This window comes from Gastrolobium bilobum, unplaced genomic scaffold (assembly GCF_033153095.1).
Source record: "Gastrolobium bilobum isolate Gb01-03AN ecotype WA unplaced genomic scaffold, APGP_CSIRO_Gbil_v1 utg1383, whole genome shotgun sequence".
Lineage (NCBI taxonomy): Eukaryota > Viridiplantae > Streptophyta > Magnoliopsida > Fabales > Fabaceae > Gastrolobium > Gastrolobium bilobum.
The window spans coordinates 275,804-302,374 of record NW_026899537.1 but is presented as its reverse complement, the minus strand read 5'-3'; the positions used below and the strand labels follow the sequence as shown (position 1 = coordinate 302,374).

The 26,571-nt window shown below is 34.3% G+C and overlaps 3 protein-coding genes and 2 non-coding genes across 5 annotated transcripts; 1 reads left to right on the top strand and 4 right to left on the bottom strand.

Annotated features, from left to right (window-relative positions):
• Positions 1–318: 318 nt before the first annotated feature.
• On the bottom strand, positions 319–5,106 carry LOC133291154 (protein RETICULATA-RELATED 1, chloroplastic). Its single transcript, XM_061489362.1, has 8 exons — positions 5,035–5,106; positions 3,913–4,488; positions 3,741–3,839; positions 3,426–3,646; positions 2,389–2,458; positions 2,086–2,165; positions 1,782–1,846; positions 319–797 (listed from the first exon to the last, which is right to left on the bottom strand). Exons 1-8 carry the CDS (start codon positions 5,104–5,106, stop codon positions 604–606), a joined length of 1,377 nt encoding a protein of 458 aa, XP_061345346.1. The 3' UTR covers positions 319–603.
• TRNAS-GCU (transfer RNA serine (anticodon GCU)) lies at positions 4,559–4,640 on the bottom strand. Its single transcript has one exon. It is a non-coding gene; the product is annotated as a tRNA-Ser (tRNA).
• Positions 5,107–5,782: 676 nt separating the features above from the next.
• LOC133291211 (BTB/POZ domain-containing protein At3g44820-like) lies at positions 5,783–9,535 on the bottom strand. The gene is made up of 4 exons (XM_061489437.1): positions 9,418–9,535; positions 9,059–9,128; positions 6,797–8,005; positions 5,783–6,704 (listed from the first exon to the last, which is right to left on the bottom strand). Exons 1-4 carry the CDS (start codon positions 9,465–9,467, stop codon positions 6,135–6,137), a joined length of 1,899 nt encoding a protein of 632 aa, XP_061345421.1. The 5' UTR covers positions 9,468–9,535; the 3' UTR covers positions 5,783–6,134.
• A 10,408-nt stretch (positions 9,536–19,943) lies between these two features.
• On the top strand, positions 19,944–20,016 carry TRNAR-UCU (transfer RNA arginine (anticodon UCU)). The gene has a single exon. It is a non-coding gene; the product is annotated as a tRNA-Arg (tRNA).
• Positions 20,017–20,803: 787 nt separating this feature from the next.
• Positions 20,804–23,621, bottom strand: LOC133291182 (UDP-D-apiose/UDP-D-xylose synthase 2). The gene is made up of 9 exons (XM_061489403.1): positions 23,238–23,621; positions 23,050–23,142; positions 22,840–22,947; positions 22,256–22,370; positions 22,042–22,175; positions 21,836–21,937; positions 21,610–21,702; positions 21,378–21,513; positions 20,804–21,290 (listed from the first exon to the last, which is right to left on the bottom strand). Exons 1-9 carry the CDS (start codon positions 23,505–23,507, stop codon positions 21,178–21,180), a joined length of 1,164 nt encoding a protein of 387 aa, XP_061345387.1. The 5' UTR covers positions 23,508–23,621; the 3' UTR covers positions 20,804–21,177.
• Positions 23,622–26,571: the final 2,950 nt, after the last annotated feature.

Below are 26,571 nucleotides of genomic sequence, written 5' to 3'. Positions count from 1 at the left end.
GATACATGATGTGATAGAACTCACCACCTATTAAAAAAAATAGTGACACAATTTTTAATGTAAGAACAACATACTATCTCATGTAAAATAAGATAACGATTTTCCTTACATGAATTATCGATTATAAAATCTTAAACATCAGATAAATTCTCAAACAGCATCAGTTTTGATAATTTTTCATGTTCCCGCAATAAGATTTTTGACTTTTTGCCTACACAATTATATGCTGGATCAGATGAGACTTAACTTGCATTAATGCCACCAACCACCCACTGGTGAATTAATCAGATGCTATAAAAAATTGAGCATTGAGCCATTAAAAAAGTGACAAAAATGTTTCTCTTTTCCTATGTGATTTAACATATAGTGCTAGTGGGTGTAGGGAAAGGGAAAAAAAAAACTCATTGGCCTAAATGATTGCAAAAAGATCTTTTCTCAAACAAATGAATCATAATATAGCTTAAGACCATTCCCAGTTATATGAAGCTTAATTCCTCTTGAAACATATGAAAAAATGATGGGAGCTTCTCTTCTTAATTTGAGTTAGAACCTTGGATAAAACTTTAAAAAAAAGGCGCAAATAGAAAGTGGAGACAAGGGCACTCATTGTACTCCACTCAATTTGGCCCAGTCTACGAACTGCATGCCACCATAGATGTTGTTACCAAATCGCACACCAACAGTGAAAGCCATTGCAACAAGTGGGACATTCTTTGCCACGGGAGAAGCTTCAACAAGGCGTTCCAGTCCATTTATAATTTGATAACGAGTGTTGGATGACACAGCAAGAAAGAAACCTGATACAGAGAGGGAAAACCAATAAAGCAAATTAAGCATATGGCAATAATACTGCACAGCATTGTCTCCTAGGCTACTGTTGAATCAGTAAATATGACCCTATGTCCTTTAAGGCTGTGACACTAGCTAGCACAAATAATCTAGCCCCTCTTTTGTTTCTTTTTCTCTCTTTCATTTCTCAACAAGTTGAAAGGTACATGAACAGATGCAAATGCATTCAAGTTGAAAATAAAGAGAACACTGACCATTTTGCCACGTCTGCTCAAATTATTTACCAGACTGCCACGCTAACAGTAAAAATTTTCGGAATGCCACGCGACATAATTCGCTACACTGTGCAGCGAAATATGTTTGCAAATAATTCGCTACACAGTGTAGCGAATTATGCCATATCAGGTTGCACAGTCAGCAATAATGACACGTGTCAAGCAGGCAGTAATCCAAGCATAATTCGCTACATAGTGTAGCGAATTACTGCCTGTTTGACACGTGTCATTTTTGCTGACTGTGCAGCCTGACATGGCATAATTCGCTACATTGTGTAGCGAATTATTTGCAAACATATTTTGATGCACAGTGTAGCGAATTATGCCGCGTGGCATTCCGGGAATTTTTACTGTTGGCGTGGCAGTCTGATAAATAATTTGGTGAAGTGTGGCAAAATGATCCCTGTTCCAAAATAAAGCAACAAGCTCGCTCAAACGTAATATGGTCTACCAAGTAAATAACAACCGAAGATGGAGCTCAATTTTCTGTCCACCTTGCCACCAAGCCAAACGATAAATAAATACTTTCTTGAGAATAACATATGGAACTTTTTTTAATAAAAAAATATATTGGAAACAACATTAATATGAAACTCCTTTTTATTGCCATTAAACTGAATAAAACACAATACTATTCAGATATGCTCAATCAGATGCCCTTAGAATAAAGCACAAAAGACTGGAGATAGAAATTTTGAATAACCGAGCAAGACATACCCCATAGAGCAGCACTTTGCAAAAGAGGAGGCACAGGTATGTCCTCTTCAGATTTCTTAAAGCTCCTGTTTTAAATAAACAACATTTCCTTTAGTAATTTACAAAAGCAAAAATATTAACCCCCCCCCCCCCCCCCCCCCCAACAAACCAAAATAAAAAAAATAAAATTGTATATTGCTTTCTAGAATTATATATAACAAAAAAAAATCAAGCACTTATGATAAATATGCAGTCAACAAAGAAATAGTCAATAAGACATATCTGTAACAAAGTTATACAGCAGAAGCCATCCTGGTAGACATACCTTTTGGCATTCATGATCATATTTGCAATTCCTTGACCAATAATACCACATCCAAAGCCAACCGATCCATACAATGCGCCCTGAACACAGAATGTCAGGTATTCACAGGAACAAACTATGACTAGAAACCAAATCAAAGTAAAAAAAAAAAGATAGCACCATAGCTAATATAAAGCAAATGGAAGCACTCCTTTACATGCAACCAAAGTTTGATTATATTATTGTTGGATTTTTTATATGACCTATACTATGTCATACAATTAAACAGTTATTTAACTCTTAAAGTTTCAGAACACATGGCACCTTGTAGAAGTATGTGGCAATGCGCTGCTTCACAGAGAATTTAAATCCCGGTGTTTCAGCTTCAAAAACACTGCATTCAAGTTGTAATTTAGTATCATATAGGTAATTTTATATTCAGCTAGATCTCTGAAAAGTAAGGTGAAGTATATAATCAATTTGAAGCCAACCAAAAGTTTCACCCAGCACAAACGTAGAAGGGGGAAAATTATTCGTAAGGGGTTCCCCGAAGTACTATTCTTCGCAATTACTAGAATAAAAGGAATCACCCTTTAAGACTTGAATTGCTAATTAACACCAGCCTCCATATACTAAATTTCATAGAAAAAATGGTTCAGACCAAATATAAATAAAATTTGGTGACGCTGAACAGAAAAAGAATTCAGCCTAGATGCTGCAAATAAACAAATCCTAAACACCAGATATTGTAGATGTGCTAAACCATCCACTCTGACCTAATGGGATAACACTATTGTATTGTATCCACAATATTTTATAGCAACAAAATATGTTTTAACAATATTCTGTATGTCAATCTACCAACCAAATGGCTCTTGCATAAACTTGACACTGCTCCAAAATAATCAATCAACAAAGCAAAAATATCAATGGAAACAAGCTTTAATGGCTCCAGGTGGTTGAGATGTACAATGCAAAAGAAATCAAACTGATCAGAAGAGTTCAATAGTAACTTGACAGGAAATGTTTTCACACTTTTCTAACTTGGAAAGGAAACAAAAAAGAAAAAGAAGATCGAGAGTGTGTGTATTGGATCATGTTTGTTTCTTGTTTTCTTATCAAATATGAAGGAGTGTAAAAACAGTGTAATAAAAATGATATAGAAAAAAAATATATCATCCTTAATGAACATACATACATACATACTATGAAGCACCTATACTCCAAATTTTTTTTCCAACGTATCCGATACGCGTATCGGAAACGTATCGTATCGACAAATTAATAGTTATATCGAGAACGTATCGAAAACGCCATGTCGGAGTCGGTGCTTCATAGCATACATAAATGCAGACACTAACCTGCTAGGAAGAGATGAACAAGCATGTTGAAAGCGACCAAGTAAACCTTTTGACACAGAAGGCTTGCCAATTCGAGCATAAGGTGCTAACATACCCACCAAAGCAATGTCAACAGCCACTCCAACCAGAAGATCAGCAGCGTACAACTCAAATTCAGCCCAAAAATCCTTCCCTCTTCTCTGAACCTCCGCAAACGTCGCACAACAAGAGTCTATAATAATCTGCACGTGCCAAATCAAGGATAACTAAACAGCACTTGATCAAAGTTCATATCATAACCATAACCGTATTATGATACACCAATACGAAACAAACCTCGGCTCCAACTTTAAAAAGAAAAGAAGGGTCCGCTAGCATTCGATTTCTCAGCATAGAACAATGCTTCATAAGGAAAGATAGTGGCCAAGCCGAACCCTGCAATAAAAAAAAAAAAAGCCCAAATTGAGCACAAGAACTGATGAAAAATTTGAACTTTCAAAGAACCCACCTGCAATTCAAAGTAACGAAGAAGAAAATTTTCTCGAATGCCTGAGATCCTCGCAGCATCCACCATATCTGAAGGCAACTTGACACCCCGAGCTTCTGCTTCTTTCATAACCGCTTCAAATTTCAACAAGGGTCCAAACTCTTTATCTTCTTCTTCTTCTTCTTCGCTTCCTCCTCCATCCCCATTACCGCCGCTTCTGCTGCCATCGCCGCCGCCATCACCACCTCCGCCGTCCCCAGCAAATTCGGGTTGAGAGTGACGATCGCATTTGGGTTGTTCCAATGGGCCGAGGGGTTCTGGTGCAATGCAGTGGATCCTGAAAGCGCGCGTTTTGTGGAGGGATTGGCTGAGAATGATGATGGGTAAGGTGTTGTTGTGTGAGGTGTCGAGAGATTGAAAAGTGTTGTTGAGTTGAGGGGTGTGTTGTTTCGTTGTCCATGTGTTGGAGTTGGTGAAGCTTGGCGAAGAAAGTGGCATGTTGGTGGTGCCACCAGAGAACAAAGAGTAGAAGGTGTGTTTGGCGAGAACTGAGAACTGAGAAGGAGAATGATGAGAGTTGCAAAATGGAACCTGAACCTGTGAATCAGGAGTCAACGATCAAATAATAAAAATTTGTGACACAAAAAATAAAAATAAAAAAATGAATCGTCGCCTGAGAGATTCGAACTCTCGCGGGGAAACCCCATGTACTTAGCAGGCACACGCCTTAACCACTCGGCCAAAGCGACGGTTGTGTTACTGTTATCTCTATATTTTAATATTATTTCATGTAACTTGCAATTGATATTATAAGAACAGTAACCATTTTGTCACTGTTGGCAAAAAAAATTACCAGACTGCCACGCAAACAGTAAATTTTGCCAAAATGCCACGTGGCATATTTCGCTACACTGTGTAGCGAAATATATCACGTCAGAATACTCAGAACTAAAAATGCCATGTGTCAAAATTGGAGAAATTCGCTACATAGTGTGTAGTGTGGCGAATTTCTCCAATTTTGACACATGACATTTTTGGTTCTGACGTGGCATATTTCGCTACACTGTGTAGTGGATTATTTGCACACATATTTCGCTACACAGTGTAGCGAAATATGCTACGTGATATTTTGACAAAATTTACTGTTAGTGTGACAGTTTGGTAAACTTTTTTGCTAACAGTGGCACTTTGATCACTGTTCCGATTGAAAGACATTCCTTGCATATTATTAATAGGTAAGATATTCAACCAATTTTTTTCTACTGCAACTGTGATAATCATTGGTTTTGAAGAAAAGTTGAATGAAGAAAGAAAGAAAAAAATTAAAATCCAATAGTGATTAGAGTGGCAATAGAAAAAATTAGTAATATAAATATCCTAAGTTCCTAACTCATTATATAAATACCAAACATGAGTTCCTTTCAAATATATAATTAGTGAAATATTTATTGTAATATTTCTTTTTATTCTAAAAAAATAAATAACAATTAGATAGTTATGCAATTTTTTTACTTTTTATTTTTTTAACTAAAATTAAGAGAAATTCACACACACATCGATGTGTACTAAGATACTAATATACTATTATATGAATATTTTCAACTAACTTTAGTTTAATAGATGCAGGAATAGGCAGACATCATTTTCATAGCTCCAAATTGCCGACCCTAACAGGAAAAAAAGCAGCATAAATGCCAACGGGAATACTGTATCTGTTTTTGTCATTATAATGAAATTACACTTATGTCACAAGTATACAATATTTGTCATCTATAGAAGAAACTATACATGTATCACAAATAAATAGTGGGAGCTCATTGTCAATTACATTCATTTGAGAGCTCCAATCTCTCTGCATCAGCTTTGATTCTTCAGTGGAACTGTGGGAGGACCCACATGATTCTTTCTTTGATGACAACAATGGCCTTCACAAACGGTGTCTAAAATAAAATCTTCTAATGTCAAGATCTAAAAAAGAAGAATGGATCTATATGGATAAATACAAGAGCTATTCCCCACACAAACAGGATAACATGTGCAATTGCCTACATAAATGTACCTACCAACTTTACACGAGGGAAAGACATGGAAAATGTTCAGATATGCAAACTGGTGAAACAAAAAGGCATAATGGATTAACAAACATTTTCCTTCCCTTTCCCTCGTACAAAAAAATTCATAACCACACAAACACTACTATGCATGTATAAATAAAATAAAGAGAAACTCCGGTTTCTTGATACTCAAGAAAAGCTTTCTCTGTGTCTGGACTTACGAGAACTACGCGCCCGTTCAATTGATGCTCTCGGTGTGGATCTTGTGCGGTCAAGGGATTCTGGTTGAGCATCTGAAGCTCGTGGAACAAGTTTGCACCCAAATTTCCTGGCAACTAACCGAGGAGAACTAAGGGAACTTTGAGATTTGGTCACACTTTTCATTTCTTGCTTTATTTTACTGAATTCTTCTTCAAGTTCTCCAACTCTAGAACTCATCCTATCCATATCTACCTTTAAAACCTGATTTTCGCGCACAACAGTCACCCATCCATCTCTTTGTACAATTTCCCCTGCAATATCACCTGGGGCAGTAACAGGAGCAGGAGCTACTGGAGCAATTCCATCATCCAATGCATTGAGACATCCAGCTAATGCTGTTCTCAAATGTAGCTGTTCAAAGAACAGCACTTGAAGAACAACCCTGAGGGGTAACCTGTCATTTTCCGATGCATGGGCACAAGCATGGATTGAGAGTTTCTGGTAGTCAATGATGTTGCATAGTTCTTCCTTTTCTTTATCACAGAGCCAAGGATGAGCCTGCACAATACAATAAACAGTCATCAAACTAATAATAATCCATCACCACAAATAAGCCTTTATGTAAAAAAAGTAGCTCAAGAAAATCAAACCTTGAAATATATGTCCAGTGCCCTGTAAAGTCCATCATGAAATAATCTTGATGACTCAGGTAGGGCCTCTGCAAGAGTGCGTATCTTTCCTGGTTTTAAATTAACATCACAAGCAATTTCTGCAATAAAGCTATCTATCAACTTTGCAACTTTCCTTAATGGTTCAGATGATGGCGAAGCTTGGGGGTCAAGGGATGAAGGAGAAAAGGCAGTTAAATTTGATTCAGTAGATACAAAATGATGGACAATATGTTCAATACAGTCTGTGTTATATAATGTATCAGAATCAGAATACGCAGGAATCAGAAGACTATCTAGAGTTGCCAGTTCCAATTGCATCCCTATTCTCTTCTCTAAAGAATCCTTGCAAGTTTGATTGACATTCAATATCAAAGCCACACGAAGAAGTCCCAGTAGGAAACGACAAAAAGATTTTCCCTTCTTTTGAGGAAGAAGTTTCTCAACGCTTTCCAACAGAACCCCATGATCAATGGCAGCGGGCGTCAAGCTAAAACTCGCAACTGTTCTGGTTTTACCACCTTGTCCACCCTGCCACCGACCCAGACCTGGCAAGTGCTTCCTAGAATAGTACATTATCGCACCTACCAGGTTTTCAGGTCTTATACCTCTCGCTTGCATTGTCTTAATAAGCTTTTCAAACAAACTTACGCTGAGATATGAGATGTCTTCAAACCACCAGTCAGATTCTGCGCTGCGAATTCTAGCACCAGTATTTATACCATTCCAAAGAATGCTTCCACCAGGGCTCTGAAAACGCCCATACATCATCATGGGCCATCCAAACAAACTTGGGTCCGTACAAACCATCATAGATAGAGCACTCAAACACTTATCCACCAAATGAAGCTTTTCAGCTCTTGGTAGAACAGGCTCAGAGCTTTGGAGAGCCAAAATACAATCTTTCCAGTTACGTAGTATATTTTTATGAAAAAAAATCTCTGATTTTGACAACAAGTTACCTTCACCAAATTCATCTGTCATTTCAAGGTATTCTGCAGCACAGTGGACCAATACTACATTTCTGGCTGTCAGTTCCACACGAAACCCATAACAGAATTTGGCAGCGATTAAGAAAGTGTCAGGACCACCAGGAAATCCTTCCAGCACCATTGTCAGAGTCTTTCCATGGGTATTATTGGACTCTTCATATGCTTGAGCAATTTTTCCACATTTTGATACAAGAGGGAACTGCAATTCCAAGGCATATCTTACTCAAACTCCAATGCAATAATACAACTAGTAATTTTTCATATCAAAAAATAACAGTATGACTACCATAAAATCAAGCTTGGTATTTCAGAATTGCCCCCTAGTTCAATGTGCATTTATGCATGGATTCAAAATTGAAATACAGAAAAAACAAGTTCCTTCCCAAAGCAATTTTCTCCAATATCTCAAAAGACTTTCTCCTCTTAATTCTGAAGGGAGGACCTAGAACACTAATTGAGACACAGAGGGACCAAGTGATCACAACATGTGATATACCTCATCAAGCAGTATAACTTCCAAAACAGAAAATCATGTGAATTGAACGTGTTTGAATTAGTTGTTTTAGTATTTTAGTCATCAGCAAAGATAATACCTTTAGCAAAACTAGATAAATTTTTAGCTTCATCAATGACAGTATGGTTGAGTATTAGTAATTACAATTCTGCACCAATGGAGGTAAACCCTGAACTACATCCAATAACTTAAAAAATAAAAATTTTACAATCATCATCTTAAATAATAGCAAATGAGTATGAGCTGAAATAAAGTCCATTATTAATAAACTATGAGACATGTCCCGGCCCTGTCTTAACTTAATCTTGCCGCAATTTTAATATTAAAATCTAAAAAGTAAACCAACAGCAGCAAAGCCACAACCTTTGAGAACCATACAAGTGGGTTTCAGCATAAGAAGATCCACAAGGTTATGGAAAAACCGATGGTATTGTTCTGAATTTCAATACGTAACTAAAAATTATTGTGAAAGTTTTGATCCCTAGTGAGTCTAACCCAACTCCCTTATTTGAAGAGGGATGCTTAGTCTCTGCACTTAAACAATAGAGATGGAACAAACCAATAGCAAAAGCATAAGCCATAAACCAGAACCACACTAATTGGGTTGAATCAAACGTCAAAGTAAACAGAAAAGAGCAGTAGGATAAACTAAAACAAAAAATAAAAAAGCACAACAACTATTTCATCTATCTATAGATTAGTTCCAGAAGATAACAATTCTGGAATGGAGGGGTTTACCTTATGAAGATTGAAAGTGACGCCCTCGATGGAAATAGTAATATCACTTGGCAGTCCAGCATTACAGAACCTACCAAAACCACAAACCACAAAAATCAAATCAAACATATATTCTAAAACTACATATACACATGTCTGAATTGAACTCTCCCCATTAACCAGGTGAACAAAACATGCCATTTTCTTATCACTCCCACAGCATAAGGAAACCAAAACGTAATTCAAAATGACTCGGATTCAAAACGCTCATCATGCAAATGCAACTCAGAAAGGCCATAAATTCCGGTAGTTGAAAAAAAAAAAAAAAAAAAAAAAGAGGAATTGAACTTCAAAACAGAAACTTTTGAGAGAGGGAATACCAGTCATCGCCTTCTCGACGAAACCCAGAAAGCTTCCCAGCTGGAGCCATGGCTGAGGGAAGGAAAGACCTTCTTTTCCCTCGTTACTCTACCAACCTAACAACATTTTTAACTAAATTGTTGCCTCTTAATTTCAAAAATAAAAAAAGGACAAAAGAGAAAAGAGAAAAGGGGAAAAGCAGAAAAAAGGAAGAACGAATTATAAGGAGGCAAGGAATGATGGAAGGAACGGAACACGAATGGAACACCCACTGATTCAAATAAGAACGTGAAGGCAACACTGTGTCTTTACAGCTAAGGAAAAAAAAAACAACCAAAGTGTCCAAATAACAACGTAACACTGATAGAAATTAAAAACACAGTTTTATGGAACAGAAAATGACGCAGGGATCACGACGGCAGAGGTGGTCGTGGTAAAGTTAAGCAACCTCAACTTAAAAAAATGGAGCGATAGTGTCTTAAGCAAAAAGCTAAGTATTAATTAATATTATAACAATAATAATAACATAAGGTTATACGTACTATTATTTTAATCTTATTTTTTTAATTGGTTAATTTTTGATTAATTTGAAATTAATAATAACCAATTAAGTAATACAAATAATAAGATTAAAATAATATTAAATATAACCATTCCATAATAATAATAATGAAATGATAGTAGTGAATGCGAATGAATGCGGGGGACAGATAAGAAAACCCACACAGTATCGTCGTTGGGGCTAAGAAAAACATTAAAAGGTCATCATTAAATGACTGGTGAGTGTGATGTAATTTCTTGTCCCCCCTCTTGCTCTCATCTATTCTTTTTTCGAGTGAGGATATTTTAATTATTAAATTTTTTTACTATTAATTTATTACTCATCATATTATTATTGGATCAAAAAAAGAATGTTAAAATTTTTTTGAGAAGAGAGAGAAAATATTAATCTAACGATAATTAGATAAGTAGTAAATTGATAGTAAAAAATTTTAGTAGTGAGAATATCTTTCCTCTTTCTTTTCTGTTTACTATCAAGTTCTTTCTTTTTTTCTTTTTTTTTTCTTTTTCTCTTTTTAAGTTTTTTGGTTCTTCTTTTTGGCTTGTGCACAAACCACTTTGCTTGCCCCCTCCAGCATCATGGTCCAACCGCAACGCCGTGGCTTTCATTTCGTTAGAGTATATGGGCGAGAAAGGCTTATTTTGTGGTTGCTGTCTGTTTGGTGAGTAGGACCCACCACTACACACATAAAGTTATAAACATACACATCATGCATCATTAAAATTATTAAGTCGCCAACTCACAAGAGTACCTCAGTTAACAATTGAATTTTCGAAGATTTGTTAGAGTCAGGGCTTCAAATTTTTTTCGAACGGGGGATTAGTCTCATGCTTTTTCTGTTAGCGAAGTTTAATGTATTCGTTGTTCTAATAAGGGATAGCTTTCAAGATTGTACTCCGAGAACAAGATGAGGAGATTCAATAGGGATACCTCCAGATTATACCAAAAAAAAAATATTATTAAGTCACTAGAAATAATTTAATAATTAATGGTTTGAATAATTTATACAAAATTATAGATTTGAACCTGAATATCGTGGTTATATAAATAAAAAAAAAAGGAATAATATTTCATTTGATTATTTGAAAAAATACGAACTTGAAATGGGATAGGCTAACATTTAAAAGACATTTTTATTTTCTTTTATAAATCACAAATACTCTACGAAAAATAATTTTATTCAAATCAGTAACATCACAAGAAATATATTCTAAGTACAAGTTATACAATTTGCACATGTTTTTGAATTCAGTAATGCAATTTTCTAAATTACTTAATTAAATGTGGTCCTCACCTACTAATCCTCCTGTTTTAGTACTTTATTGATAGGAATTCATAAGCTAGTTACTTATCTCTAACCTTTAGTATCATGTACTTGTCCATTGATTGGAAAAGCTTTAACAAACTTAAACAAGAAATGGATCCCCATAAGAATGAGATTGTACTCAAAGTTGAGCTGTGTAACAAATATTTAATTCAGGCACCCAAGGATTTAACAATTCGTTCTGTTGAAGATAGGATTTAATTTGTTAATAGAATTTAGTTTGTTGAAATACTGTTGTAAATTGGATAGGATTGATTTGTTTAGTTGTTTAGATTTATAGATTTTGTTATCTATTTTTAAGATAATACTGTTATTGATACTTGTATAAATACCTCAAAAAGAGGAGAATATCAATGAAGTGATGAATATTTTCAGAATTAGTTTTTTAACATGGTATCAGAGCCTGGTTATTTTTTCTAATCCTTGAAAGTCTTCGTACCTATATATATTAGTTTTTTTTCCCTGACCCGTTTCTTTTATTGCCTTACCTGAACCCGTATGAGTTTTACACCAAATTGTGAAGTAAACTGACACCTACATATTACCCGAACCCGTTTCCAATAACGTTTTGCTTCCAATAGCGTTCCAATAACCCAGTTCTTTCTTTCTCTCTTCGATTTTCTTCCAACCCGTATTCTTCAATCCCTCACCCGGTTTGTTTATTCCCTTCTACCAAAAATAGATCCCCAAATCCCCAATCCGCCGTCAATGGAATCTACTGACACCACACCTCCCACAAATACAGAGGACAGGGTAATGGTGGGTGACAAAACAAGGGTTCCTTGACCCGTAATTGAAGCAATGCTACCATTTGCAGTAGTAACAGACGATTTATCACAAGGCAAAAATTCAGTCAAAACAGAAGCATCATGAATCATATGGTTTGATGCACCAGTATCAATTATCCAAGACAAATTGCTATAGTGAGTAGAAAGAGCAATCTCTATTTTTTTGATGCTTCTCATAATGCATCGGACATAGAGTTTAGGGCAGTTGTTGCTCATAGTTCTGACAATAAAAATTCTACATTATGGCTTTGGCATAGGAGATTAGGACACCTTTCTTTTCCGTATCTGAATAAATTGTTTCCTCATTTATTTTCGAAGTGTAATCCTTCTGAATTTCATTGTTCTACTTGTGAAATGGCTAAAAGCCATCGTATGCCTTTTTATCCTAGTTCAAATAAAAGTGAAATTCCCTTTCAAGTTATTCATTCTGATGTATGGTGACCAGCTCGTGTATCTTCTTTTTCAAATGCCTTTTATTATGTTTCTTTTATTGATGAATGCACTAGGATGATGTGGATCTCTTTACTGAAAAACAAAAGTGAAGAATTTTTTGTATTTCGAAATTTTCATAATATGGTTGCCACTCAATTTAACACTTCCATCCAAATACTGCAATCTGACAATGGTCTTGAATATAAAAATAAGGCATTTTCTGATTTTTTTAAATCGTAAGGGATCAAACATCAAACCTCTTGTGCATATACACCTCAGCAAAATGGTTTGGCTGAGAGAAAAAACAGGCAATTATTAGAAGTTACTCGAGCTTTTTTATTTGACATGAATGTACCCTCTCACTATTGGGGAGAAGCTGTTCTTTCTGTTGCTTATGTTCTCAATCGGACCCCCTCTAGCTACTTGAAGTTTATAACTCCTCAACAGAAACTTGAAACTTTTTTTTCGATTCCTCTATGTTATGAATCTCGAACCTAAAATTTTTGGTTGCACTGTATTTGTCCATATTCCAAAAGTTTTACGCACCAAACTTGATCCTTGTGCTAAGAAATGTATATTTGTGGGCTATTCTGACTCCCAAAAGGGCTACCCTGTTTTGATCCTCAAACCCACAAGATGTATGTCACACTTGAAGACTCTTTTAATGAATTCGAAGGTTACTATTCAGGGGGAGTTTCTTCTTCTTCTTCTCAGGGGGAGATATCTAATATTCGAGAAGAAGAATTCTGGTCTTCTACTTCTATTCCTATTCCTTTCTCTACAGATACTAATCCTCCTTTACATGAAACACCAAATATATCCCACATACCTGAGACCCTGTCCTTGGAAACATCTGAAACACATTTTGAATCTCCTGCCACTGAAACCACTTCTGCCCAACATACAGATCGTCCAAACCTACCTGCTATTGAAGTCATTCCTGTCCAGAATACATATCCTTTACCTTCGGATATTAGACGATCAGAGAGGGCAAACAAAGGCATTCCAAAGACCACTTATAAACCGAATCTGAAAGTGAAAGGGAAATATCCCATTAGCAATTATGTGTCATCCCATAGGTTATCTGAATCATATGCTTTAACAATTGATCAATTATCTACTGTACAAATTCCTAATAGCGTGCAGGAAGCATTGGAAGATCCTAAATGGAAGCAAGCTATGAACACTGAAATGGAAGCACTTCAGAAAAATAACACTTGGAGTCTGACATCTCTACCGGAAGGGAAGAAGACAATTGGCTGCAAATGGGTTTATACTGTGAAACTAAGGGCGGATGGAAGCATTGATAGGTACAAGGCAAGACTTGTAGCAAAGGGATTTACACAAAGATATGGAGTAGACTATCAAGAGACATTTGCTCTCGTGGCAAAACTAAATACCATCGGGATACTAATCTCTATAGCAGCAAACCGAGACTGACCCTTAAAACAATTTGATGTGAAGAACGTTTTCTTGAATGGTGATCTAGAAGAGGAAGTTTACATGGAGGTACCCCTAGGAGTGAAGACAACACATTCAAAACATAATATGGTTTGTAAACTGAGAAAAGCACTCTATGATCTTAAACAATCACCAAGAGCATGGTTTGGTAGGCTTTCTTTAGCAATGAAAAAGTTTGGGTATCAACAAAGCAACTCAGATCATACTCTATTTATTAAGCATAACAAAGGGAAGGTGGCAATACTTATTGTTTATGTAGATGATATGGTGTTGACTGGGGATGATCTAGAAGAAATGATGTCTCTTGAAAAAAAGTTGGCTGCTGAATTTGAGATGAAGGATCTTGGTCCACTGAAATAGTTTCTTGGAATAGAAATTTCAAGGTCGAAACAAGGAATTTTCCTATCTCAAAGAAAATATATTTTGGATCTTCTCTCTGAAACTGGATTATTGGGTAGCAAGCCAGCAGAAACTCCAATGGAGATGAATCACTCACTGGGTGTTTATCCGAATCAGAATGACGCAGATAAAAGCAGATATCAAAGGTTGGTAGGTAAATTAATATATTTGTCACACACTAGACCTGATATTGCATATTCTGTGAGCATTGTAAGCAGATTTATGCATTCCCCCAGTGAGGAACATATGAAAGCCGTATACCGAATCCTTAGATATCTCAAAGGAACTCCAGAAAAAGGGATACTTTTTTCAAAGAATGATAGACCATGCATTGAAGGTTATACAAACTCAGATTGGGCTGGTGATAAGACTACAAGGCAATCAACCTCTGGGTACTTCACCTTTGTAGAAGGAAATTAGTCACATGGAGGAGCAAAAAACAAAAGGTTGTGGCTAGGTCAAGTGCTGAAGCTGAATTCAGGGGTATGGCTTATGGTGTCTGTGAATTGTTATGGATTAAAAATATATTAGTTGAATTGAGAATTATATATAGTCAGCCAATGAATCTTTACTGTGATAACAAAGCTGCAATAGAGATAGCACATAATCTGGTTCAGCATGACAGAACTAAGCATGTTGAAATAGATAGGCATTTTATAAAAGAGAAACTTGAAAATCATATAATTGAGATTCCTCATGTACGGTCTCAAGAACAACTTGCAGATGTATTGACCAAAGCTGTTTCCGGAAAAGCTTTTGAAGAAGCCATTAACAAGTTGGGTATGATAGATATTCATGCACCAACTTGAGGGGGAGTGTTGAAGATAGGATTTAATTTGTTAATAGAATTTAGTTTGTTGAAATACTGTTGTAAATTGGATAGGATTGATTTGTTTAGTTTTTTAGATTTATAGAGTTCGTTATCTATTTTTAAGATAGTACTGTTATTGGTACTTGTATAAATACCTCAAAAAGAGGAGAATATCAATTAACTGATGAATATTTCCAGGATTAGTTTTTTAACACGTACCTTGTCACTTGAGCAAACTCTTCGAATCTTCACATTTCAAATGGATATTTTTTTTAAGGAAAAAATATTTATTATTTTAAATAATATAATTTTGTGTCATTTTGGTATTTGTTTGTTACTTTTTTACTTTTTTACATTTCTTCTTCTTTACTTTCTCTCTCTTCATAATTAAAAATTAACAAATACATATCAAAATAACGTAATTTTATTAAAAATGACATAAAATAATGTTATTTAAAATGACAAACACTGTCTTTTTTTTAATATATAAAATTATTTATATAATAATATTTTTTTTAATGCTTATGTCCCGCTCATATAAATGAGATTGACTTAGAAAATTAATTATTTTTCTGTCATCTTTTATTTTAAAAAGTTATTGGTTAGTTGTAATATTTATTGTTTTGTTTTAATTATGATTAAAGAAAGGACCTTGTGACCGAGAATGTTTTAATTTCATTTATTCCTTTGGTCTCCTTATACCATTATTCCCAGATTCCTTCTTGGCTTTAACCCCCCCTATGCCCTAATGAAGCTTCTAGTATTATTATTGACCTCCTTGTGCTTATGAAAAAGAAATTGTTATAAATTAATTAATATATACAGTTTGATGAGTTCATTGACTCATATTAGTGAGTTTTAAAGTAAGTGATAGTTTTTGCACATAACCCATAGTGGGGATTTATAGAATTTTAGCCAAATTAAAATTCAATTTTTGTGCCACATCATTTATCCATCGGGAGATTCTTGTATGTAATTGGTGTATATAATTTGTGTGTAATAAATTTATAAAGGGTACATTATTATTTCTTATCATTAGAGGTTGTAAAATAAACTAACTCGCCCAACCTGTCACAAATTAATTAAACAAGAGATGAGAGTTATTAAGTGAACTGAAAAGACAACCCAACGTTTATTTATGGTTTGATGCTAACTTAACCCACCTCTAATTTTTTTTTTTTTTTGATACATAAGGAAAGAACCAATCATGTTAAAATCGAGATCTTAAGTAAAATCGAAAGGGAATTAAAAAATTGTAAAACGTAAAATGATAATGTAAAAAAATCGTAAAAATGTAAAAGCGTTTAGAATATTCGTAAAAACGTAAAAGCGTTTGGAATATTAGTAAAATTGTTTTGATGAAAAAAAATCGTAAAAACGTAAAATCGTAGTGATAAATCGAGATTTTAACAACAATAAGAATCCACCGCTAATTTCAAAACAAAAAAATGACTTGGTCAGTTAAAAATAATAATAATAATAATAATAAATTAAGCAATTTAACCCTTTATTTAAAAAAAAAAAAAAAACTAAATGACAGTTTAGGGTTGGTAAACCCATCACGTATATCGAATTGTGTATAAAAAAAAGTGAAAAAAACTTCCACACAGAATCAGTTTGCCACAAAATCATGACGGGTAGTCTCATGAAAAGTTTGCAAAACAGTACAAGAAGACAAAAAGGTTAGTTTCCTACATTTATCTTTGTCTTCTTAATTGCAATAATTTACATTAAAAAAAAAATCACTCATTGCTGGTTATTTCAAATGTTGACAGTTGACACAGACCACAAGTTTTATTCTCTTGAAGGCATGCTGCATGCAATACAATTATGTAAAGATCGAAGCAAACATGGTAACGGCAGTTTCAAGTCAATTTCTGGGGCTGGGAAGAATGGATAATAAGTATCATATTCAGGAACCGGAAATTATAACTCTTGAAGATGCTATGACCCTAGTTCCACAATAATCCAACCTATTATTATGCCATTGCACTGGAATGCGTGCATCAGAATGTAATCGGCTTAACATAATTTATATTGATAAAGTCTAAGCAAGAATTTCTGAATTGCATATTGACAATGACATCCCAGATCAAAATAGGGTCTAGTTTTTCGACGATACTAAATGAATAACTGTTTCGTATTCAAAATAGACGCCTTCACCAATCTCATCAAATGTCGCCCACCTACAACTTTTTTTTTTTGACTAGAAAACAAATCAAAATAATACTATATAACACTATGCAAAAAAAATACTAAGTAAATAACATTTAATATATACAAAGAATCACTAGTATTCTAATATCAATTAGGTTTTTTTTCTTAGGTTTGTACAATATGATATTATAATAAACAAATATATGCTTACCAAAAAAAAAAAAAACAAGTATATATATATATATACAATTTAATAACCATATATTGGACACAAGTGCAGAAACTTGCCAAGTCAGCAATGCAGTTAAGCAGTGCCACGTCAGTCCTCTAATCACGGAATCACCAATGGATTTAACTGCACCCACGTGATATAACGTTTATGTTAGTTGTGAAGTTATGATTAGTTTCTTAGTTACGTTGCTTAAGTATTCTTGTATATAAGTATACGTATCTGATACATTGTGAATATAACAAGATTCATTTTCTTCAATTCCAGTAATGGAGTTTTTCAGTTAACTCTTATTGATTGATCTTTTGTAATATGGTATCTAATCAAGTTTTTAAGCCTTGATTACTTTGGGATATAAATAATCCCATGCAGATCACTCACTTTTCTTCAAGAAAGATCATTCTTCATTCACGACACTTTTGATTTATGTGGATGACATTGTGCTCTCTGGGAATGACTTAGCAAAAATAAATAAGGTTAAGCTATTTCTGGATTCTTGTTTCAAAATAAAAGATTTGGGTGATCTTTGTTTCTTTTTAAGGAAGTATGCTCTTGAACTTCTCTATGATAGTGGCATGTTGAGCTGCAAACCAGCCACTACACCCATGGAACCAACCACTAGACTTCATCATGCCAAAGATTCATCTGAAGTTCTGCCTGATCCTCAACCTTATCGTCGTTTGGTTGGTAGGTTGTTGTATCTCACCGACACTCGGCCAGACTTGTCATTTGCAGTACATCAATTAAGTCAATTTGTTTCTTCTCCTACTGATCTTCACATGACAGCTGCTAATCCTATTCTCCGTTATATCAAGAGTTCACTTGCCAAAGGGCTCTTCTTCTCATCCTCCAATTCTATGTTGTTGTCAGGTTTTGCAGATAATGACTGGGATTGTTGCCTAAATACTAGGAGATCTATTTCAGGTCTTTGTGCTTTCTTAGGATAGATTCATTAGTCTCTTGGAGATCGAAGAAACAATACACAGTCTCGAGATCCTCAGCAGAAGTAGAGTATCGTGCACTAGCCTTCATATCGTGTGAAATCCAATGGCTCCGTCTTTTACTTCAGGATTTGCAAGTCTCATGTTCCAAGCCTGCATCTGTTTTCTGTGATAATCTTTCAGCTATATACCTTGCAAAGAATCATGTTTTTCGTGAACGCTCGAAACACATCGAGATTGACTGTCATGTCATCAGGGAACGTATTAATGACGACACTATTCATCTCCTTCCAGTTTCCTCATCGGCACAGTTGGCTGACATCTTCACCAAGTCTCTTCATCCTCGTCCGTTCCATTCTCTTATTGATAAGCTTGGTCTCCATGATCTTCTACGTCCAGCTTGTGGGGGGTATTGGACACAAGTGCAGAAACTTGCCAAGTCAGCAATGCAGTTAAGCAGTGCCACGTCAGTCCTCTAATCACGGAATCACCAACGGATTTAACTGCACCCACGTGATATAACGTTATGTTAGTTTTGAAGTTATGATTAGTTGCTTAGTTACATAGCTTAATAGAGATGGCAATATGGGTTGAACCCGACGGGTCAACCCGTCAAAACGGGTCGGGTTACATATTCCAACCCACCAACCCGCCCCGTCAAGTTGTTGGTCAAAACGGGTTGGCAGCGGGTCGGGGTGGGTTGGCCCGTCGAGTCAATTTTTATTTTTTTTACTATTAGGTAGTATTTTATTTGTTTTTAAGCTTTCGCAATATGCAATTTTTTTATTTTAGCACTCCCTGGAAAAAATAGAGAAGAAAATTTTTATTTATAACAAATGTTATCTATATATGGAGACAAAAATAAGTTCCTAAAGAATGTTTAATTAAATATTAATAAACATTTAGACTTGAGATTGGGAAAAAATTAAGGGAAGTGTGAAATAAAAATAATTAATATTATAAAATTAATAAAATATAATTTATTTTTAATTTTTAATTATTTTTTTATTTTTTAGGCGGGTTGGCCCGCCTACCCACTACAAGACGGGATGGATTGAGGTTTTCAACCCACATTCAAGCGGCGGGTCAGAACGGGCTAACCCGTTTTTAGCAGGTTGACGGCGGGCCGACCCGTTTTGCCACCTGTATAGCTTAAGTATTCTTGTATATAAATATATGTATCTCGTACATTGTGAATATAACAAAATTCATTTTCTTCAATTCTAGTAATGGAGTTTTTCAGTTTTCCCTCATTGGTATTTTGTAATACTACATACAGACTTATGTTTATGCCTTTTAAATTTTATTAAAATACCATTATCCTTATTCCTTATTCTTACGACACTAACCAATATTTCCCAATGTTAATCATTTGTTAAAGGGGAGACATAGAAAGATTAAAAAGATATATATTCTAAATATGGCAATATCGGAGCAAATCCGCGCCCGTGGCCTAATGGATAAGGCGTCTGACTTCTAATCAGGCGATTGTGGGTTCGAGTCCCACCGGGCGTGTTCCCTTTTTTTAGGCACTGATTTTTAGTTAAACACAACTGTTAAATTTCTGAGATAACATTTTCGCCAGGACATGAATGGATTGCACGAGAGGGTGGCAGCTGCATCATCTAAGCTCCCGAATCTCCTTTCATATAGTCATGTGAAAATTCTAGTTATACCTATCTCTTTGTTGACATTAAATAAGTATAGTCTAATTAAAAATTTTAAAGAATATAAAATTGTATTATTTTAGTCAAAATTATTATATTTTATAACGAGAAAGACAAAAATCTTGGTAGGAGAAAATTATATATCTTTTAAATTTAAATATTAAATAAAAAATACTAACTTTATCCTTTAAAACGACAAAGATTTTTCCAAAAAATAAATACAAGACTTTTATATGCATATAAAATTAACATGAGAGAATTAATTCACTTTTCATTCATATTGTTACAATGTTACTACACTCGATGTTAAATTCTTCGTAGTAGTAATGGAATGTACTGTAGAATAAAACCAATTCATTTAAAAATTATCAATTATAACTTAACTTTTCTTTTAGTTTTGAAAATTATAATAACCTCCCACATGTTTGATTTTTTACTAAGCAAATTCCATGGTTTTTTTATTTTCAAACAAATACACTCAAGTCTTTATTACAATTCTCTACTCTCTTTTTCCCCAGACATATGTGGACGTGATTTAGTGGAAACTTTTTATTTATTTTTTTAATTTGGGTGAATGAAGGTGGGTAGAATTTATCAGAACTCGGGAGGGGTAAAAACATTGCTGTAGAAATAATACATAAATTAAATTAATGACAATTAATTAAGAAAACATATGGTAAATGATACAACTGAATGTGGAAAGACAACAAAGAGGAATGAATAACACCATCCCTACAACACAAAAAAGCATCTTTCCTCATAGTAAAGGTATCCAAATATGCCAAGTAGCCCGTAGCTCTGCATGAAAATTACATAGCAGTAGCACAGATTGCCCTTGGTAAATTCTTACTTCTCCATAACCAAGCAATAAAGAAGGAAGGCATAGGCTACCAAAACCAAAGGGGGAAAAAATTATCATGTAAGTAAAACCAACCAGTAAACTATATGTAAGTGCCCCTATAGGCCTAGCACTCATCTCAATACATTTCATCACCATCACCATGTGTGATTAACTTGCCACAGGCTTTGCAATGACTTTCTTGATAGCTTCAGCATAAGTCCTGTGCTGATAGGTGAGAGTGGACTCAAGCAGGTCCCAAAGTGAGGTCTTAGGATTCCAGCCTGACAAATAGGTAGTTGCTCGTTAACAGGTAAAGTATCTTAATAATATTAAAGGATACATAAGGTTAAATGAAAGATGAAACCTACCAAGCTGCTTATTAATTATGGTCATGTCAGGAATTCTCTTGTCACTATCATCGTATCCCTCACCATAAAATTCTTTGGAGCTCACATCAATTGTAGGTTTTTCCAAAGTTGGTTCTCCACTTACCTTTGAATAAACCTGCAGAATTGAAACGAAAATAGAAATTGAACACCTCCAAACAAAACGCTGAAATTCTAGTAATATGTTCAAACAATCAAAACTTAATCCTTTAACCTGAGTCATCATTTCAGCAAGCTGCCTAACTGTAACCTCATTGTTTGGGTTACCGACATTAAAAATATGTCCATTGGCCCTGGCAGGATTTTCCTGTTTAAAAAGTTATGTTCACGTTTAGAGGACCAGCCAAAAAGAATAATAGTTTAAAGATGAGCTTCTACAACCAAATAATCTATAACTAAAAAGCATATAGTCTCATTGATGATTGGCTATGGGAACCTACAATCATTAATAAGACAGCTTCAATAGCATCCTTAATATAAACAAAAGTCCTCTGGGATTGACCCCCATCCACAAGCTTGAGGGGCTCTCCTCGGAGGAGATTCTGCAGAAAAAGGAATGGAGAAAAAATTCAGAACTGTTCATCAAAAAGTTTGAATAAAGCATATACAAGCTTAACCAAAGTCTAAATAAAAAAAGTAGACTGACATTGCTAAAGCATGCCAGAACCCGAGGAACACCCTCACTTGGACCATCAACGCCAGGAATGAAATCCATTCGTGGTCCAATCCAATTAAAAGGTCTCACAATTGTGAACTCCAAGCCATTTTCAGCACCCTCGGCTGTCAATGAAAGACAAGTCAAAACTTGAAAATAGAAACAGAACATACACCCAAAAAAGAACAAAAAGAAATCAGCTCACCATAAACCAGCCTTTCAATCAACTGCTTTGCACAGGCATAGGACCATCTCTGCTTTTCAATTGAACCAAAAATGCATGGAGACTCATCTTCTTTAAGAACATAGTACGCAGGATCCTAACAAAACATTGGAAATTATATAGCTGAGCTTATTACAAGAAAGAAGAGATCAAACTACACCCTTGGCCTTCTTTCTACTAATTACCAAAACCAATAGCAGCAACAAAAGGAAAATTGACAATAAAGACAGATAGGAACTGTTCATTGAAAAGATCCATCATTACTAAATACTTCAGAGGAAGTTAACAAACGGTTCCTAAAGAAACCAAGAAAAACCATATATGTGTGCGTAACTCACACACTAAATGCTAATAACCAACCAAAATCAAATTATTTATTTAGTAAAAAGAGAAAGGGGCACATGCATATCATCATTAAACCCGTTAATCTCAGATAGGTAGTGTGGGGTGGGACAAGACAACCACCGACAGATTCCAAAAGTAACGGATGCATGGCAAATTCGAAACCATCATTGGTTTATGCACGGATCTGAATTAACTTCCTCCAAGGGAAAACGAAAGCTTACCTGCCGAAGAGGGCTATCTTTTGGGAGAAAGCTTCCAATCGTTTTCCCATACACTTCACACGTAGAAAAATGAATCAAACGCTTGTTGTTTTCCGAACAGTACTTCACCTAAAGAAGAAAGAAACCCACATCAATCAATCCTTCCAACCAACATAGCAACAATCAGAAAGATCCAATATTTGGATTCGAAAGAGATAGAGAAATGCGTACCACGGGAAGCGCATCAATGAAATTGCTGTAAATGGTGTCCAAAGGGCGCGTGTTGTAGTCCGCAGGAGTACATATCGCAGCGAGATTAATGGTCTGAAAGAAAGAAAAGAAAAGAAAAAGACGTGATTTTGAGGGAAACCCAGATAAATAGAAATGGAAAATTGAAATGGGTAGGTATGAAAATGAACCAGATCTGCCATCTTGATAAGACCCTCGAGCCTGGAATCGTGCTTGATGTTGAGACGGTGAAAGTGGATGCGACCAGACCAAGGGAGCGTGTCGGGTTCCAAGAGATGTTTGATCTTGTCATTGTAAACATCCAATGCAAGCACCTTGTGCGGCGTCTCCGCCATTAGCTTCTCGCATAGGTGGGACCCAATGAACCCTCCGGCACCTATCATGCAAATCGTCATTGCCTTAATGGGGTTCCCATCCAGATCTACTCGCATGCTCGCCATGACAGTGATGAAACAAACGAAGATGTTTTGCGTGTGTGTGTGTGTGTGTGGCAAAGAAGGACTTGTTGCTATGAAACGGAGTAATTGTAAATGTGATGTTAATATACTGTTGTCATCTCATAACGTGTGACATTGATTGATTCTCTTTGATGATATACTGAAGTGTGTGTCACTGCTAATCCATATTTGAGTCTCGCACGCAAGGTATATATTTGATTTGGGGATTTTAATTTTGCGTGTTCTTCTGGAAAGATTTTATATGTTTATGTTTATTACATCGGTTTATTGTACTGATGATTCATGATTCGTTTGCTATAAATGGACAGAAAATCTTAAATAAGATTGGGGACATTTCCAAATGGATTTTATAAAGTAGAAAAAGTGATTGTGTAATGTTATAAAGATTCGTTTTGCGTGTCATAATTTATTTTATTTTTTTGCTTTAAAAAATGTGAAGCCCGTAAAATGTTGTGTATGTAGGAAAGTTTATGTTAAAGGACAAACTAAGACCCCTCTGCAAATTTAACCCCTTTTGCGTCATTCAATAAAATATTATTACTTTCAGAATTATGCATTTGTTAAAAATGCATATAGTAAGGGTACTATTTAGGTATTAAGAATTATTCCTTATTTATCAGTTTTCTTTTTAAATCATTTTTTTAAATGAAACATGATTGATGATTGAATAAGTGTCAATTATTAAATTTGTAAATAAATTAAGGGGGTGTATTAGATTTGGATTTTAAAAGATTTTAGTGAATTATTTTTGCACAAAAAAATCCATTGGTATTCAATTAAGATTTTAAAGGATTAAAAAAAATCATGTTATATTGGATTAAGATTTTAAAAGATTATTGTGAGCTAGCCTGTGAGTCTCACATTGTGACTCGTATACGGGCATGAATGAATAAAGATTGGATAGTGAAGATAAACCACACTTATAGAGAAGGAAATTGTTGCGCTGATTGGATCGCTAACTTGCCATTTGAAAATCTAGAACAAGAGGATTACTGTTCATTTCTTGATCCTCCTTTAGAAATTCATTTGATGTATATAGCTGATTTAAGTGGTTTGAGTAGGACTCGTTGTATTTCTTCTTCTTAGCCTGGTTGGGGTCTTACCCCATCCAGGATACAAAAAAAAAAGATTATTTTAGAGTCCGTCAAAATTCGTTGGTATTCATTTAAACAAAGAAAAAATAATCTTGTGGTATTCAAAAAGGGAAAGACGTTTGTCCTTTTAAAGGATATAACTTTGTGTCATTTTAGATCCTAACTGTTGATTTCCATCAATTAATGGTTAGGCTTTATTGGATCAAATTTATTAATTAATTATTAATTCGTATTTATCCAATAAATCCTAACCGTTAATTGACGGAAATCAATGGTTAAGATCTAAAATGACACAAAGTTATATCCTTTAAAAGTACAAACGTTTTTTCCATTCAAAAATCTTACGATTTTAATGGATTTTCTATTGGTGTGGATTTCGTGAGACTTTTTAGTGAGAAATATAAATAGGATGTCTCTCTCACAATCTCACCCTAACCCCTAGAATTTCTTAAAATTTCTCTATTGCAATATCTTCTTCTTCCTTTGATAGGTCCACATGCTCGAAATCGAGTTCCGCCGCAAAGCTCAAAAATAATAGATTTTTGAGCGATTTTCATCATAAAATAACTCAGAAACAATAACCCAACATAATTTTAATCTAAAATTCATCTCAAAAATAACAGATTTTGGAGCAATTTTTGAAAATTTAAAAACGATTTTTCAAGCAATTGGTCATATTTTTCTTTGTACGAAAATGTGTTATTTTTGTATTAAAAATAACATAAAACAGAGAAAAAAATAACAGGGAAACAAAAACTCCCAAATCAATTTTTATTTTACATCAATGAAACAAGATCGATTTAAAGAGAGATAGAAACTTTCATAATATGAACACTATGTTTCATAATAGCACATTCATGAACGAAATCCCTTTGCTATAGGAAACGATTTCAAACAATTTTTGTGTTAATAGATCACTAAAAACTTGTTTTTCAAACCTCCAAAGAAATTTAAGATTTCAAAGTATCAATTGAAAATAATTTGAGAAATTTTTTAAACTTTCATGTAATGAAACACAGAAATTCAGATTCAAAATTTTCCTGGAATGCTTAATGAAAACATGCATGTGATATGTGGTTAGAAGACTCATATCACGTGGAACAAAAATCTCAAGGTTTACAAGATTAATTGCAAAAAATTTCAAATGAAAATTTATCATGAATTTTACTAATTGAGAAAATTATATTTTTTTTTATTTTTTATTTTTTTTTGGTAGGCATTATGTTTTATTTTTTATTTATTAATATCATTGCATTTATTTGTTACTTTTTTTATTGACTCTTGTAATTTTGAATATTTGTTAAAATTTCATATGATTTATTAAAATCTTATAAATCCATATTGTTCTTTCAAATCTTATAAATTCCATTAAAATCCAATCTTATGAAATCTTGATTGTAAAAAAGGTCTTTAAAGTCTCTCCAATTCTGAATAGTCTTTTAAAATCTATAAAAAGGTTATCTCAAAAAAAAATCTTTTAAAATCCTAATCCAATACACCTCATAAGTTCAAATTTATTTTGAACCGTATATGATGTAGATATATTATTTACAGGGACAGAGTGTTTATAATATCTTATTATTAAATAAATTGTTATATTGGTTTCAGTAAATGATTTTAATTCAACCTTTACTAATATAATAAGATTAATATATAATTTAACTCAACAGTAAAATGTGTATTTTAAAAAAAATATGTTGTTAATATTTATTTTAGAGAAATTAGTATTTACACAAAATTCAAATAAATTATAAGTTTATTGTTTACTTAATTTTATAAGATTAATACTATTGTCAATTAAATATATATTTTTATAGATTTGCGTGTGGGGCCCACTTTTTCGAAACTTAAAGTCTGCAAAACAATAGAAGTCAATAGGTGCGAGATGTAACTTAGAGCATATTTGGTGCATAGTATAGGATAAGGTCCTGATTGTATAAGACCTGATTGAT